General features: G+C 35.1%; 1 protein-coding gene, 1 long non-coding RNA gene and 1 pseudogene across 3 annotated transcripts; 2 read left to right on the forward strand and 1 right to left on the reverse strand.

The window, feature by feature from the left end:
- Positions 2,648–4,183, reverse strand: LOC110269976 (annotated as a pseudogene).
- LOC110269975 lies at positions 4,220–6,802 on the forward strand. Of its 2 annotated transcripts, none has more exons than XM_021118212.1 (2): positions 4,220–4,306; positions 5,037–6,802. In XM_021118212.1, the coding sequence occupies exon 2, from the start codon at positions 5,573–5,575 to the stop codon at positions 6,242–6,244; it is 672 nt and encodes a 223-aa protein (XP_020973871.1). In that variant the 5' UTR covers positions 4,220–4,306; positions 5,037–5,572; the 3' UTR covers positions 6,245–6,802. The 2 variants fall into 2 exon arrangements, with proteins under 2 accessions (XP_020973871.1, XP_020973870.1); XM_021118211.1 differs by having other exon boundaries at positions 4,232–4,341.
- Positions 8,185–9,632, forward strand: LOC110269977. The gene is made up of 2 exons (XR_002358855.1): positions 8,185–9,161; positions 9,234–9,632. It is a non-coding gene; the product is annotated as an uncharacterized LOC110269977 (long non-coding RNA).

A 14,626-nucleotide genomic window follows, 5' to 3' on the forward strand; every position in this document is an offset into this window, starting at 1 on the left:
TAATTTCACATCTATAATTTTATATACTTGATAAGCAAGGCAACACTTATCAAATCCTTTGAGCATGGGTTAGATTAGTTTTTAGGTTGAAACCTTCTATCGTTCATATTAAGATTTATTTTCCCAAGTATAAATTACTTGAGAAATAGAAAATGAGAAAAATTATTCAACTTCATCTTTTAATTAGTGGTAGCAAATTTCTTAATATTGCTCAATGCAGATCAACCCTACACTAAAAGCAAAAAATTTGAAATAACAAATAAGATTCGAATAGAAAAATAATATAAAATAGCAAGTAATAAAAAAACCTAGCTTTCTAGACATAAAAATTAAAGACTTTTGGAAATATCTTTTTATTTATTTTTTCAATTTCATAAAAAAAATTCAAAGAATATTATTCTTTGATCAAAGAAAAAGAGTGTGTTTGGACTCCACTAAAAATGAGAATAAGAAAATGTATCATTTTTCTATTGAAAAGTTAAAAAAAAAAATTATACCAGATTTATGAGTAAATTTATGAGTCATAAGATAATTAACTATGTATGTTGATGAATTTAACTTAACCTAGGTATCTGTAGAGCAATAAATTATTTTTATATCCAAAACCCATAAAAAAAAAAGAAAAATCTCGTATCAAAATTTATGTGTTATATAACTTATAACAAAAGTTTTAGTCCTTGAATATCGCTAGCTCTAATCAACAGTGTGCTTAAGTTTATTAATATAAAAAATTGAATAGCAAGATAATTGTTTTTTTGGAACATTACCAAGATAATTTTTTAAACTGAAACATTTCTTTTGATCTTAAAAACATAAAGAACCAAATATAATAAAATTTTTAATTTTTATATTATCATAACGATTTTCTTTTCTTTTCTTCTTTTTTTTTTGGTCATTCTTTTCTTTTCTTCTTATTCATGTCTTTTTCATTTTTGGTAAAATTTCTTATTCATGTCTTTAGACTCTTTACATTACATTTTTTTTCTTATTCTCTTGGTATTTTTTTTTATAACAGTGCATTACATCCCATAAATTGTAAAGCTGTAATAAAAAGAGGAGCCCATGCCATTAAAAGATAGCATAGCCAGTGAAACTTTCGTCCTCGACGAATTTCAAGGAGTATATACTTGGTCTTCAAAAAATTTTTAAATTGAAAACTTTTGTTATTAACTAAATTTTATTATATTCGAGGTTCTTAAGTTTATTTTTGTAAGATAAATAAGTTCTTTTATTTGTGAGAACAGTTGAGCATATCAGAGAAATCCCATGTGGCCATTAAGTGAGAAATGTGACCATAATAATACTGTGTGTATAGAGAAATAGGTCCTCACCAAAACATACCAAACAATGTCGTGGCCTCGTGGGTCGTGCAGTTGCTCAAAACGGGAGAAAGAGTTTCACAACTGTGGAAAGTTGATTCTGCAATGAATTATATATGCAGCGGAAGCAGAGAACAAAGATTTCTTAGTTATTTAACTAGAAGTGTACTCTTTCTCTCTCTCTATATATATATACTAACTATAACAGAGAACCAAAAAGTGAAAATAGTCAACTCACACCTCAACTAATAATACATCAAAAATTGTTAGAAGAATTAAAAATTAATTATTTCAGTTATTGATGCATGATAATTATCTACAGCTCTCCTCAAACTCATAGTGAATTGAAAAACTACTCTGAGTTTGTTCTTGAATTTTTTTAAAAGTGATAATGGATAGTAGTTTAGTGAGCACATCAGCAATTTAGAAATCAGCTGGGATATGAATCACATGTAATTGCTGTTAATTGCTCCAGTTAATTAGCAGTTGGGGTCTGAATTGTTATAGGTCCTTCTTGTCACTATAATCCTTTTTTTTTCAGGAACACAATATATTGCTGTATTATATATGGATCTCATCTTGCTTCATTTATTCCTAATTTTTCTTGGTTGTTTAACTTGTTTGCTAACTATTTCCTTCTAATTATGATATAGGACATGAAATTATTGCCAACTTAACTATAAGAAATTGTTTTCCTTATCGTATGTAGATCTATTACGACTTTAATAAAATTTGGTTCTTTTGTTAGCTCTTGATTTTACCTATAATATTATCTTTTTTAACACTTTGGTTGAAGACATTTTATATACTGCTTTAAATTTAGATAACATTTTAAAATTTATATTAAAATATAATTATATTTTAAAATATTTATTTATAATTTATTTATTATTTTATTATAAAATAATTTTTTTAATTAAATCACATTTAAACCAATTAGACTAATAAATCAGTCACTAGAATGATTTTATGATTAGTCCAATTTTTATAACCTTGCCTATAAATAAGTGTCCACTCTCTTCATTTCATTTGTGCTAAGCCAATTCTTTTTCCCTATACTCTCTTTTCTTTCTGCTCCTCTCTCTCAAAACTCATTAAAGTTTCTCACATTCTTGCTGGTAAGTTGCTTTCATCTTAATTTCTAATCTTATTCTTTTTCTCACTCTTTTACTCTTCTTATTTAACTTTACTATGTATGCATACATTATGTGACTACATGTTCAGTAATCATCGTTAGAGAAAGAAAATTGTGGTAGTATATTACATTAGCCAAATAAACTTAGGTCATTACTTGTCCTTTTGTTTTGAAGAATAACTGTTTTGTGTAGTTTATTTGGGATTACATAAAGCTATACATATACATGCCCAAAGATAAACTTTAAGTACATTTTAGCACTTATGCAGCAAAGACACATTCTATCACTTCACCGCAATCATCCTGACAGGAATGAGATTCTTCACATGCCTATGACCTGTGTTGTATCTCCCTCATAATAAAGCTACTTGGACGCATATACCACCATGTGGATGGTGCACCATAGCCGAGAAAGTTCCCCCAAGGTCTCCGCCACAGTTAATGGCGTAGCCTTCATCATCGAAACACTTTTCGGCCAGCTCTTCTTTGACTGACTAGGTGACAAGCTCGGCAGAAAGAAAGTCTATGGCATGACTCTGCTGCTTATGGTGATTTGCTCTGTCGCCTTCGGCCTCTCCTTCCGCCGAGAACCAATGTCGGTTATGATGACGCTCTGCTTTTTCCGGTTTTGGCTCGGATTCGGTATGGGAGGCAAACAAGAAAACTCGCGGCGCAATCTTGGCCGGAGGAATATTTGCAATCGTTATCTCATCGATATTCAAGGCGAAATTCGATGCTCCACCAGATGAGGTTGATCATCCGGTAGGCTCAATTGTTCCAAGAGCATATTTTGCGTGGTGAGTAATTCTTATGGTTGGGGCTCTTCCCGCTGCACTGACATACTATTGGAGGACGAAGATGCCGGAAATCCCGCATTACAAGGCGTTGGTTGCAAAGAACATGGAGCAGGCTGCAAAAGATATGTCTAGAGCTATGCAAGTGGATCTCCAAACAGAGGAATCTAAGAAAGAAGATCAAACTAAGGATTTTGGTTTGTTCTCTAAGCAATTCGTGTTGCGCCATGGTTTACATTTTCTTGGAACAGCGAGTACATGGTTCTTGCTTGATGTTGCATTTTACAGTCAGAATCTCTTCCAGAAAGATATCTTCAGGGCAATCGGTTGGATTCCTTTTGCAAAAACCATGAACGCTTTGGAAGAAGTTTTCAAGATCGCGAGAGCTCAAACACTTATAGCTCTCTGCAGTACAGTAAGTCAGTGCAGCGGGAAGAGCCCCAACCATAAGAATTACTCTCTACCCAAAATCTGCTTCTGGAACAGTTGAGCCTACAAGATCAACCTCATACGGCGGAGCATCGAATTTTGCCTTGAATATCGATGAGACAACGGTTGCAAATATGCCTCCGGCCAAGATTCCAAACCCACCGGAAAAAGCATAGCGTGTCATAACTGACTTTGGTTCCCGACCAAACGAGAGGCCGGAAGCGACAGAGCAAATCGCCATAAGCAGCAGAGCCATACCGTAGACTTTCTTTTTCTCGAGCTTGTCACCTAGCCATCCCAAGAAGAGCTGGGCGGTGTGTGTTCCGATGAAGGCTACACCATTAACTGCGGCAGAGACATTGGGGGGCAATGTTTCCGGCTTTGGTGCACCGTCCACCAGGTAGTATATGTGGCCAAGTAGCTTTGTTACGAGGGAGATACAGAACAGGTCATAGGCATCCGTGAAGAAATCCATTCCTGTCACGATAATTGTTGTAAAGTGATAGAATTGTGTCTTGGCTGCATCAAGTGCATTTAGTACTTGAAGTTTGATCTTTGGTTCTCCAAATTAAACAGAAGACTCCCCCAATTACATATACATGGCCAAAGATCTTTGGAAGAGATATCAGGTGAGCATGAGCAAGAAGATGAGCTTGGAAATGAGGTATAGTTGTGTTGTTTGACGCAATTAGTGAGATTAATCCATCATAATTATCATAGTTGTGGTTATGGTAAGTAAGGGATTTCTTAACTCATTCCAAGTCAAGGTTTCTTTTATGTTTTGAACCACATTTCCATTACTTTATAGTATTACTTATCCATATTACAAACATAGTTCTTTTACTCTTTTATTAGTTTATCAATTGTAATTTTGTCTTGTTCTTTTATTCTTTTATTTTGTTTGCTTTCAATCATTAAAACCCCCTTTGCTTTCTCACAACCAAAATTGTACGCACTTGTTGTCATTAATTTCTAGGGAGAACGACACGGGAGTCTAAATACTCTTGGTTAATTTTGTATTGAATTGTGACAATATCTTGAATTGAATTTTGATTGAGAGGATCCATTGCCGGTTTGGACTATACTCACAACGGAATTACTTTATCTAGTTTTTCGAATTGGCATAATTCTCTCTATCAAAATTTTGGCGCCGTTGCTGGGGAGCTAGCGTCATGAGTGCTATATTTTGGTTGTTGTGTATATGTGAATAGTGTGAATAGATACTTTTTGGTTTATTTGTTTTTGCTATTAATTAGGATTTTGTTTCTTTTGTTAATTGATGTCTTTAGTTTTTATTTTCAATTTTCTCTATGAGTTATCACCCTCTTGGTTTGGAATTTGGTTGTGATCACTTTGTAGGGCTTTATAACCTCAATTTTGGATTGCATAATGGGATTGGAGCATCTATTTTGGAAGGAGCAACCTCCTCTATACTATAGTGAACAAAACCCTTCCCAATATGCATACCCAAACCAAGGATATGGTGGATTTCATCTTGATTATACACCTCCGCCACCATATACCTATGATCCATACCCCAATATAACCCTCAATCACCATGTTTTCAAACACCACACCACCACCACCATACACCTTCTTACATATCACCTCAAGATACTCATCAACATGCACTACCTCCCACATATCCAACCTTCTTCCCAACTAATGAACCTTGCCTCTTACCTAATTGTGAAGTTTTTCAACCCTTGGCCCAAGAACCACAAGACTTTCAAGCCTTTCTCCAAGAGCAAGAAGGATTCCGAAGGACACAAGGGCACTTCATGGCTACCATAGGCGAAGCGGTAAACCGCTTAATCCTCCTACGCTCATCCGATCAAGGCATTCCTCTTGAGGAATATGAGGGATCAACCAATGAATGTAGTGAAGAATAGAGCATGGAGTCACAAGAGAAAGAAGAAGGGTTAGAGCTTGAAGTGCAACAAAAGGAAGAAAGTGAAGTATGTGAACCGGAGGAGAGAAAGGGAGAATTGGGAGAGACTGATCAAGATGAGGATTCCATCATAGATGATTTTTTGTCCTCCTTGGTCAATCCCCTCAATGAGCCTAATGAGCCTCTTTCCATTGAGTTTGAGGGACACATGGAGGTAGACTTCTCACAACATCCTTGTTATGACTTGAGTGATGGGGAAGAGAAAGTTGGTGAGGAAGCAACTCCGTTCCAAGAACATATCGAGTGGGTGGCAATTTCACCATTGAGTTTCATTGGCCTCCATCAATATGCTATCTTGGAGACGGATTACCAACTCAAGGTCCTTCTTGGATTATTACATGGTGAAAAAAGAAGTGTGGGTTGCCGAAGGAGTCCAAGGCTCATTAAGAAAGCCAATTCAAGCTTTGGGATTCAAGCATGGTGTGAAGCACGATTCAGTGATTTACGGAGAGTGTTGGGGTACTTCAAGGGTCAATTAGGAGCTTGTCCGTCCGTCTTGGAGCATAAAAATCCGCAAAAAGGAGAACGGAAAACTCGGATATGGGATCCCAGAGGAGCTTTAAAGTGCAAGCTTGGATGGAGGTTCAAGGAGGAGTGGAAACACAAGCCATCCTAGCAAGAGTCTCCTCAAAAAAGTCCAACTTAGGACTATAAACCAAAGTGTTAGGTGGGAGACACCCCGCCATGGTAACATCTTTCTTACCATTTCTCCTTGTTTATAGTTTGATTTTCTTGCATCTTTGCTTGTTTTAGTTAGCTTAGAATTAGTTTAATTTGAGTAGATAGGTTAATTTTGTATATGGATAATGAATGTTTGAGTTTTTGAATGTTGTGGGGTTGAACTTTGATTGGGCTAAGGTAAAGTGCCTTAGAATTTGAAAATTTTTTTTTGGGAAAAAACAGGGCATGTGTGTACGCACACTATCCTGCATGCCTCCTGTTGGGAGCGCTCGCACGCTATGTGTGCGCGCATCTCCCTCTGTTTTGCGCTCTGTGCGTGCGCACCACCATGTGAGTACGCACACGTCCTTACACTCCCTTTGGTGGAAGCGGTTGCACACCCTATGCGTGTGAACCCTTACCCCTTTTCGCTTCTGTGCGCACACGGATTCGTGCGCGCGCACGGATCATTGTGCGCACGCACGCATGATCCTTGTCTAAAAAAAAAAGTGTTTGTGCGTGCGCACCTGCATGGACCTGTGTGCACGCGCACACATGATCCTTCATAAAAAAAATGTACTGTGCGTACGTACACGTCTTGTTTCCCTCTCTGTTTGGAGCACTCGCATACTTTGTGCGAGCGCACACCTTCCACTTTTCACCTTGTGTGCGTACGCACTAGGGGTGTCCATGGATCGGATCGTATTCACAGATCCACGGTAAATATCCGTATCCGATCCGCAGATCCGCACTATAATAATTAAAAAATAAATAAATATAAATGTTTGGTATTATATTTACTTGTTTGTAGGTTTTAGTTAGTAATTATTATTCATATATTGTATTATTTTATTTTTGTTATTTAGAGAGAGTTTGATTAAAAATATTTTAGGAATAAATAAGTTTAAAAGTATAAAAGAAATATTTTTATCGAAATTTTTTTACATAGAAATATGATTAAAAAGATAAGGTTTAATTATGCGGATATATCCGATATCCGATCCGATCCGATCCGCAAATGTGCGGATCGGATCGGATCGGATCCGGCACTAAAAAGTGCGGATATCATATCCGATCTGATCCGATAGAAATTGTCCGGATCGGATCGAATTTTCGGCCATATCCGATCCGCAGACACCCCTAGTACGCACAAGTGCTGTTTTGGGCAAAATTCTGTTTGTATTTTTCCTAAAGTCCTAACACACTTTCGCCCCCTCCACCCCTCTCTTTTCTTGCTTTTTCCATGTTCTTCTTCTTGTTTTACTTAGTCTTTATTGCATTTAATTTTTATTTTAGTAGTTATATTAGTTTTGGTTTACTTGTTGCTACTTAAATAAATTGCAAGTGGTTGCTTGATGTTTGATTGGGTTGCTTGTTGATTGAATTTCATCAATGCAAACTTTGCCTTAATTTACTAGTATCTAGTGGGTTTGAATACTCATGTTTTGATTGTACTACTAGGACAAATTATATAAATGCATTGAATCAAGTGATTTGAGTTGAAAATTACTTAGTCATCATTGTAAGACCCAGAATCTTTGAAAAGTCTTCTTGTGATCAAGTTTCAAATCATATAGTTATTTATAACCTTAATTTCAGAAATTATTTTATTAAAGATAATTAAGGCAAGTTGTGATTTATTGAATTTGAGATAGTTATGATTACTATCTAATTTTACAATTATTGGATTATTTTCTATATTTAAATTATAAAGTTGATAGTTATGAAATAATAATAATTTTATATGATTTGAATTAAATAATTAATATCTTAAAATATTGATACTACTGTTTTGGAAAAGTAAAGGATTCAATTATATTATTTCTAATTATTTGATTTGGACATTTTATTGAAAATAATTTATAAAATTGATGAGCAAATAATATTTTCTATATGCAATTAGTGTTAGATTTAATTTGGGTTTCAATTATAGTATCATTCTCAATTTTATGTGATATTACCAAATCACCCCTAACCCTAATTTTTCAAAATAATAAAACCCTAACCCAACGACCCGTTACCCGACCCGGTTCCTTTTTCCCCACACCCAGCTCCCCCCAAGTAGCAGCACACACGGTTCCCTTTTTCCTTTTCCATGAAAAGAACGAAACAGAAGCAAAAGAGAAAGAGAGACTGAGTCGCGGAAGAAGGAAGGAGGAGAGCGCGCCGGCCAGGAAGGGTACTGCCGCCACAGCCGGTTGCGTCTGCTGCCTCACCGCCGCCGTTTTCGCATGCATCACCGCTCCGTAGAGCCGCGCCTTGCCGTCGATCCCGTCATCCGAGCCGTCGTCCTTGCCGCGAGGCCAGCGCCGCCGTTGCCATCTTTGCACAAGAAAAGGAAGAGGCTAACAGTGGAGGGCGGCGCATGAGAGGGAGCTCGCGGTGAAGAGAGAGGGACGCTGTCTTGCGCGCCGCCGTCGCACCTGGATATCGCCGCTGCTACTGCGAGCTCGCCGTCGCCGGAGCTGGGTAGTCGTTATCCTTGCCAACAGAGAGGAAGACGCGGGCTGGAGGAGCAAGATGAGTCCTCCTGTCTCCGTTGTTCTGGTCCGCTGAGAAAGGGAAGATGCTGCCTTTGTGCTTCACGATCGCCGACGAGCACGGAGAAGAGGAGCTGTGGCCGCGTCACTGCCGTTTGGAGGGCTATGCTTGGCCGCCGTTGTACCGCCCTGCTTCACCGTGGCTGAGCTCTGCCACTCCCTGCCCCTTTGGGCTTGTGATGTTGCGGGAATCGCTACAGGAAGAGGAGCAGGCTGAGTCACCGTGATTTGGGCCGCCAAGGAAGGTTCTGTGACTTCCGGGATCACCGACGGAGCTCCGGGCTGAGCTTCTGCCACTTGAGACGCTGCTGCCGTCGCCGAAAAAGTTTGGCGGTAAGGGTTTTAATTGTGGTTTCTGTTCCTTTGAGTTCCGAGAATACTATAGTCACTGCGTGTTGGTTTCAGTTGTCGAGATTGGAATTTGTCACCGCTGCCGCTTGAGGTGGCTGCCGGGCTGCCGCTGAACCGGCTCGGAGACCGCCACTGTTTCGGTTCAGCCGTTCTTTCTTAGTTTCGAGCTGTTTATGCTGCTGCGAAAATGTGTGGGGCTGTGCTTTGAAGCTGCCGCGTTGGTTTTGAGTCGAGACGAATGGATTATGGATTTCTGAGAAGCGTCTGGATTATAGTTTCAATTTGTCGAAGTAGGGACACTTTCCGAAAGCTATATTTTATATATTAGAATTATTATATATGGATAATGATCTGAGACAATGTGAATTTGGTGATTGTAGCAGCCTTATGTATTATTTGATTATCTCGAATGATTATAAATGTTTGTTTGGCTAAATTATTGTGCGGCTTTGTGAAACGGACTGTTTTTGAAATTGGTTCTTTAAAGATTTGAAATTTGAGTCTAACTCGTTGGGAATTGATTTGAGTTGAATTGACTTTCTTGATAATGTGAAAAATAGAATATTCTTTGAAATTTAGCCTGGTTTGTTTTAATTGATTTGGTTTTGATAAATGAATTGTTGCTGAACCATTTTTCTAAAGCTTTAAAAATGAGTTTTATCGATTGATAATGAATTAGTTTTGAAATGGTTTCCTTGAGATATGCAAATGAGGCGATTGTTGGATTTAGCTTGATTTTGAATTGATTTGGATTTTGGACTGTTGAAAGGGATTGAGGAACGGTTTAGTTGGGACCCGAACCGGGTGGCAAAATCCAAGTTTTAGGGGAGATGTTGCCGAAATTTTTATAAAATCCGAGTCTGTATTTGAAATGTCATTTGTAGAAATTATGAGTTTAATGCCTTTCCTATTTACTTGGAGGATTGTGAATTTAGGGCTTCTTTTATTAACTTTACTTAGAACAATTGTGAAAGCGATGAAGCTACGCTTTGAAAGAATTATTGAAAAGAGAATTTTGATTTCTCCTTACTTTCTAAGAAAAATAGTATGTCTTTGGGTGGAAGGCATTCGAAAGAGAATTTTGCTTTGAAGCTGTTTTAAAAAGGTAAAATGGGTTTATGTTTTTCTTTATTATTACATAAAGATTGCCCCTTGGAAGAGTTTTCGCGATTTTAAAAGGATTTGGATTTCGATTGATGAACCTCATTATTCTGACGTTTTAAATAAGCTTCAGAGTATCCTTCGAACTCTAGTTTAACACAACAAAGATGATTCTCTTAGCAGTTTGAAACGCTTCAGATTTAATCATGGAATTGAAGCCGGTTTTGTTTAAGTAAAGGAAATGGCTTTGAAAGGGGTAATTGATTACATGACTCGATTTGGCTTAGAACCTATTTTATTACTCAAATTAGGAAGTCAAGGTTTTAATGATTTTAAGTGAATTTGATGAAATGAGTTATGTTATTCTCCCCTAAAGGCTTGAGACTCTGTCGAGAAACTTTTGTTATAAAATCTCATTGTTGGATGGATGATTTTGAATGTTTCAAAATGAATCTTTAACTTTTCATGGTTTTGGAAGTTTTGGAAGAGGATGCCGAGAGTGGCTTTGTTTTAAAAAGGGAACCTACCTTGAGAAAAAGGGGCTTATGAGCCTTAGATGATTTGAGAAATGCGATCTTTAAAGCCAAGGCTGAAAAGAGTTGAAACTTGATTTCAAAGTGAAATGAATTGAGAAAAGTGATTTATGGCTTAAATGCCGATTTTATGAATTTGATGATGTTGAATGGTGGAAGTGCTATTTTGTTATGAGTCGGAATGGCTGTGTATGATATTGAATTATGGCTGATTGCCGAATGAGTTATGAGCCGTATGGCTGACTATGAATTATGAATTTAAGCCGGATGGCTGAGATGGATGTTGATCCATGGTTGAGAATGAATGCATATATGCTGAGATATTGATAATTGTGATTTTGCACTTCCACTATCTGAGACACGAGTTCCCTGGAAGAAAGCAGTGGTTAGCCACCACGTGCTCCAGGTGGAGACTCGAGACTCTGTTGACCCTATGTCGTAAGGGTGGCCGGGCACTGTGAAAGCCCCGGATGAGCTCGCCCCCGTGAATATACACTAGTGGGGTGTTGGATATGGATTATGATTATGATCAAGTTTATGTTGAGTATAACTCGAGTTGGGGATGCACGACAGAGGGACAGTCCAATAGTTAGCTACCAGGACTTGTCGGGTTGGCTATATAACCGACAGATGATATCATCAGCCACTAGGACAGGCATGCATCATATGCATCTATGTGACATTGTTTGGGTGTGTATATTGTACTTGGTTTGCCTTTGTGATTACTTGTGATTAACTGCTAATTGTTCTACTTGCTGTAACTGTTTGTTTGTGCTTGAACTTTCCTACTTGTGTTTGCGATTGAAACTCTGTTGGATTGTAGTGGATTAGTTGCTGTTGGATTGTTTGGGCCTAGGGCTGTGAATGAAATGAGATGGACTGATGGTTGGTTGCGATTTTTCTGTTTTTGGTTTGGAAAAGTATGAAAGGCTAATCTGGTTCAGTATAGATAAACCTTTTTGAAAGGCTTTTGAGTTTTTGAGAATTGAACAGTTCCTTTTTCATAAAAGATTTCAGACTTTACTTTTATTACAAATCGTTGTTTTTGAAAAGAGGCATAAGACGGTAATTAATCACTGGTACGGTTTACCTTCACGTACCCTATTACAATAATTTCCAAAAACACTCTACTGAGAACCCTTTCGAGGATGATGTTCTCACCCCCTACATTTTTTTTCCTTTCAGGATATGGGCGCAGAAGTCACAAAGAGTTTATTTAGTTGTTGTTGAGATGCTCTATATTGTTTTAGTTATGGTTTATTGAACCCTCGCCTTTACCTTGATATATTCTGTAAGAGGGATAGGAACTTGTATTGGTTAATGCTTGTAATATTATTTATATATATACGTATATATATGGATGTACTCTTTATGAGTTTTTGTAAGTTGTATGGTATCTATGGATGTACGTTATTGAACGAAAGTATTTTTAAATTGGTATTGCGGTTTAAAGTTTTAAACAGGCTCATATTTTAGTATTAAATAGTATAAGTGTCGTCGTAATGTTCGAGCTATCATATTTTAGTATTATACAATTTTTTGGCAAAATTTAAAATCAAAAGAAAAATAATTTTGTGTGGGTTAATATAAATTAATTACGTATCAAATAAGTAGAATCATTCATTTGTTTGTTTCAAATATCATCATGGGCAAGCAAATTAAAATGATTATTCGGAATTTTATGGTCATCGACCGTATGTACTATACGTGACTCCATCTTAAAAGATATTTTGCACGTGTGTACAGTCAGAAGATATATTCTGCTTAATTTCTCAATCTCAAAATTTGAGAAGACATAGATCTTCCTTTCTACCAATTCATTCTTAAATATTTTTGTCAAATAATTCTTGATTGAACAATTAATTTTATCATATTGCTAAATAAATTAAATATAAAAGCTATTAGCATTTATTACAAAGCTATTAAAAAGAATTGTTTTTAACTTGTGAAATGGTGTACTTATAAAATTAACTTAAAATATGAACTACAAATATTTTTTAGAATTTAATTTTGATGCATTGACAGTGTAAAGTAGTTTTACACATGTATCCGATTACGTAATGACACATCAATAAAAATAAATACCTTTCACATTAACCGAGTGAATGGTCATCCAAAAGAACGGATGTGATTGCACGACTGTGTAAAACGCTTAACACTGTCAGTGCATCAAAATTAAACTCTATTTATAAATTAAACTTAGCATTACTTGAAAAAATTTAGTAAATGAATCAACTAATCTTATCATCTATTAGAACTATTTCTATGTAAAACATCTTGCTCTCCTCAAACTTGAATGAGACTTTCTATAGCCTTATAATTCTTATCTTTATTTTCCATACTTTCTCTTCGTATAATCTACTATAGGTAATACTATTGTTAGGATCGTAGTCAATAGTCATTAGGTATGAAAAAAAAATTAGAATAAAGACCATGTGAAAATTATAAATTTTTTAAATGATAAACATGAAAGAAAATTTAATATTACTTATTATATATACTAATATGTCAATAATTTTAAAAATTTACTAATAATACTAATAGTTTAAAGATAATTTTACTATAGTTATAATAAATTTAGTTATTACTCTTTTAGTAATATTTTTTTTATATCCATGTATATTCCCCAATCACTTTTCATATGCATGATTAACAATTTTCTTTAAATGGTGATATTTTAATTTTTTTCTTTCACGTATCTTTATATATTAGTAAGAAAGCAAAACTATGTATTGTGACTCTTTTTACCTTTTTCACACCTTAATCTTAATAATCAATCTTGTGTCCACACAATATAATTAAACTTTTAATCATTCTAATTTATTGATGAATTACATTTCTCTTAATAATTGCATTACTAATCTGAAATACAAAAAAAAAGGTGATACATATATCCAAAAAAGAAAACAAACTTAAAAATAATAAAAAAATTTCATATTAAAAAGTTTAAAAATAACATATCCAAAAAGAATAGTCATAATATATAATTGAGAAAACAATTTAAATTTCTCTAAAACTAATTTAATCAACTACTAATATTAGAACTAAATTATTTAAATAATATTTAATCTATTCTAATCCTTAAATACGTATAAATTAGAATCATTCTCGTAACAACCAAGCAAAATAACATCATAAGATCGAACACTTAGAATCCGTACAAATTCAGACTATCTTCTTGTCAAAATTGTCAAATTAAATTGACTTTTATTCTTCTCAATAGCATTGCATTAATGCACCAGAAGGCCGGTAGTTTCTGAAAAAATCACAATATGTTATAAAATTATTTTTAATACAAAAAGTTTAAGAGAAGAAAATTTAAATATAGTACCAATCTTTGAATTGCATCTTCAATGTTGGCACGAATTTTTCAAAACTGAACCTAAATTGAGGAAATTCAATCTCATTATATGCTCCACTTTGAATATTTTCGAACAAACGTAGAAAATGTGGAGGGAATGTGACTTGAACTTGACCTACAAAACTCCTTAGAAACAATTGCTCGATCAAAAAAGAATAATAGATTAGAAAAAAAGAATATTTTAATTCTTAGATTTAGAGTCACTAATCACAAAGAAACACTATATATAGCCTTTAGTAGTACAAAAAATAATTATAGAAATTAATTATTGTAATATCAATTTACCACTATGAACGTTAGTATCATATTTATAGCAATTAGAATTATAAATTTATGTTTAATTTTTTATATAATTATAATTAAGATTTTTTAAAATTAGTATAATTATGCATTATTCATTAAATGCTAATTGTAATATAATTATAATAAAAATATTTTTTAAAATAAATTTA

The sequence above is a fragment of the Arachis ipaensis genome, chromosome B03 (assembly GCF_000816755.2).
Source record: "Arachis ipaensis cultivar K30076 chromosome B03, Araip1.1, whole genome shotgun sequence".
NCBI classification, from domain to species: Eukaryota; Viridiplantae; Streptophyta; class Magnoliopsida; order Fabales; family Fabaceae; genus Arachis; species Arachis ipaensis.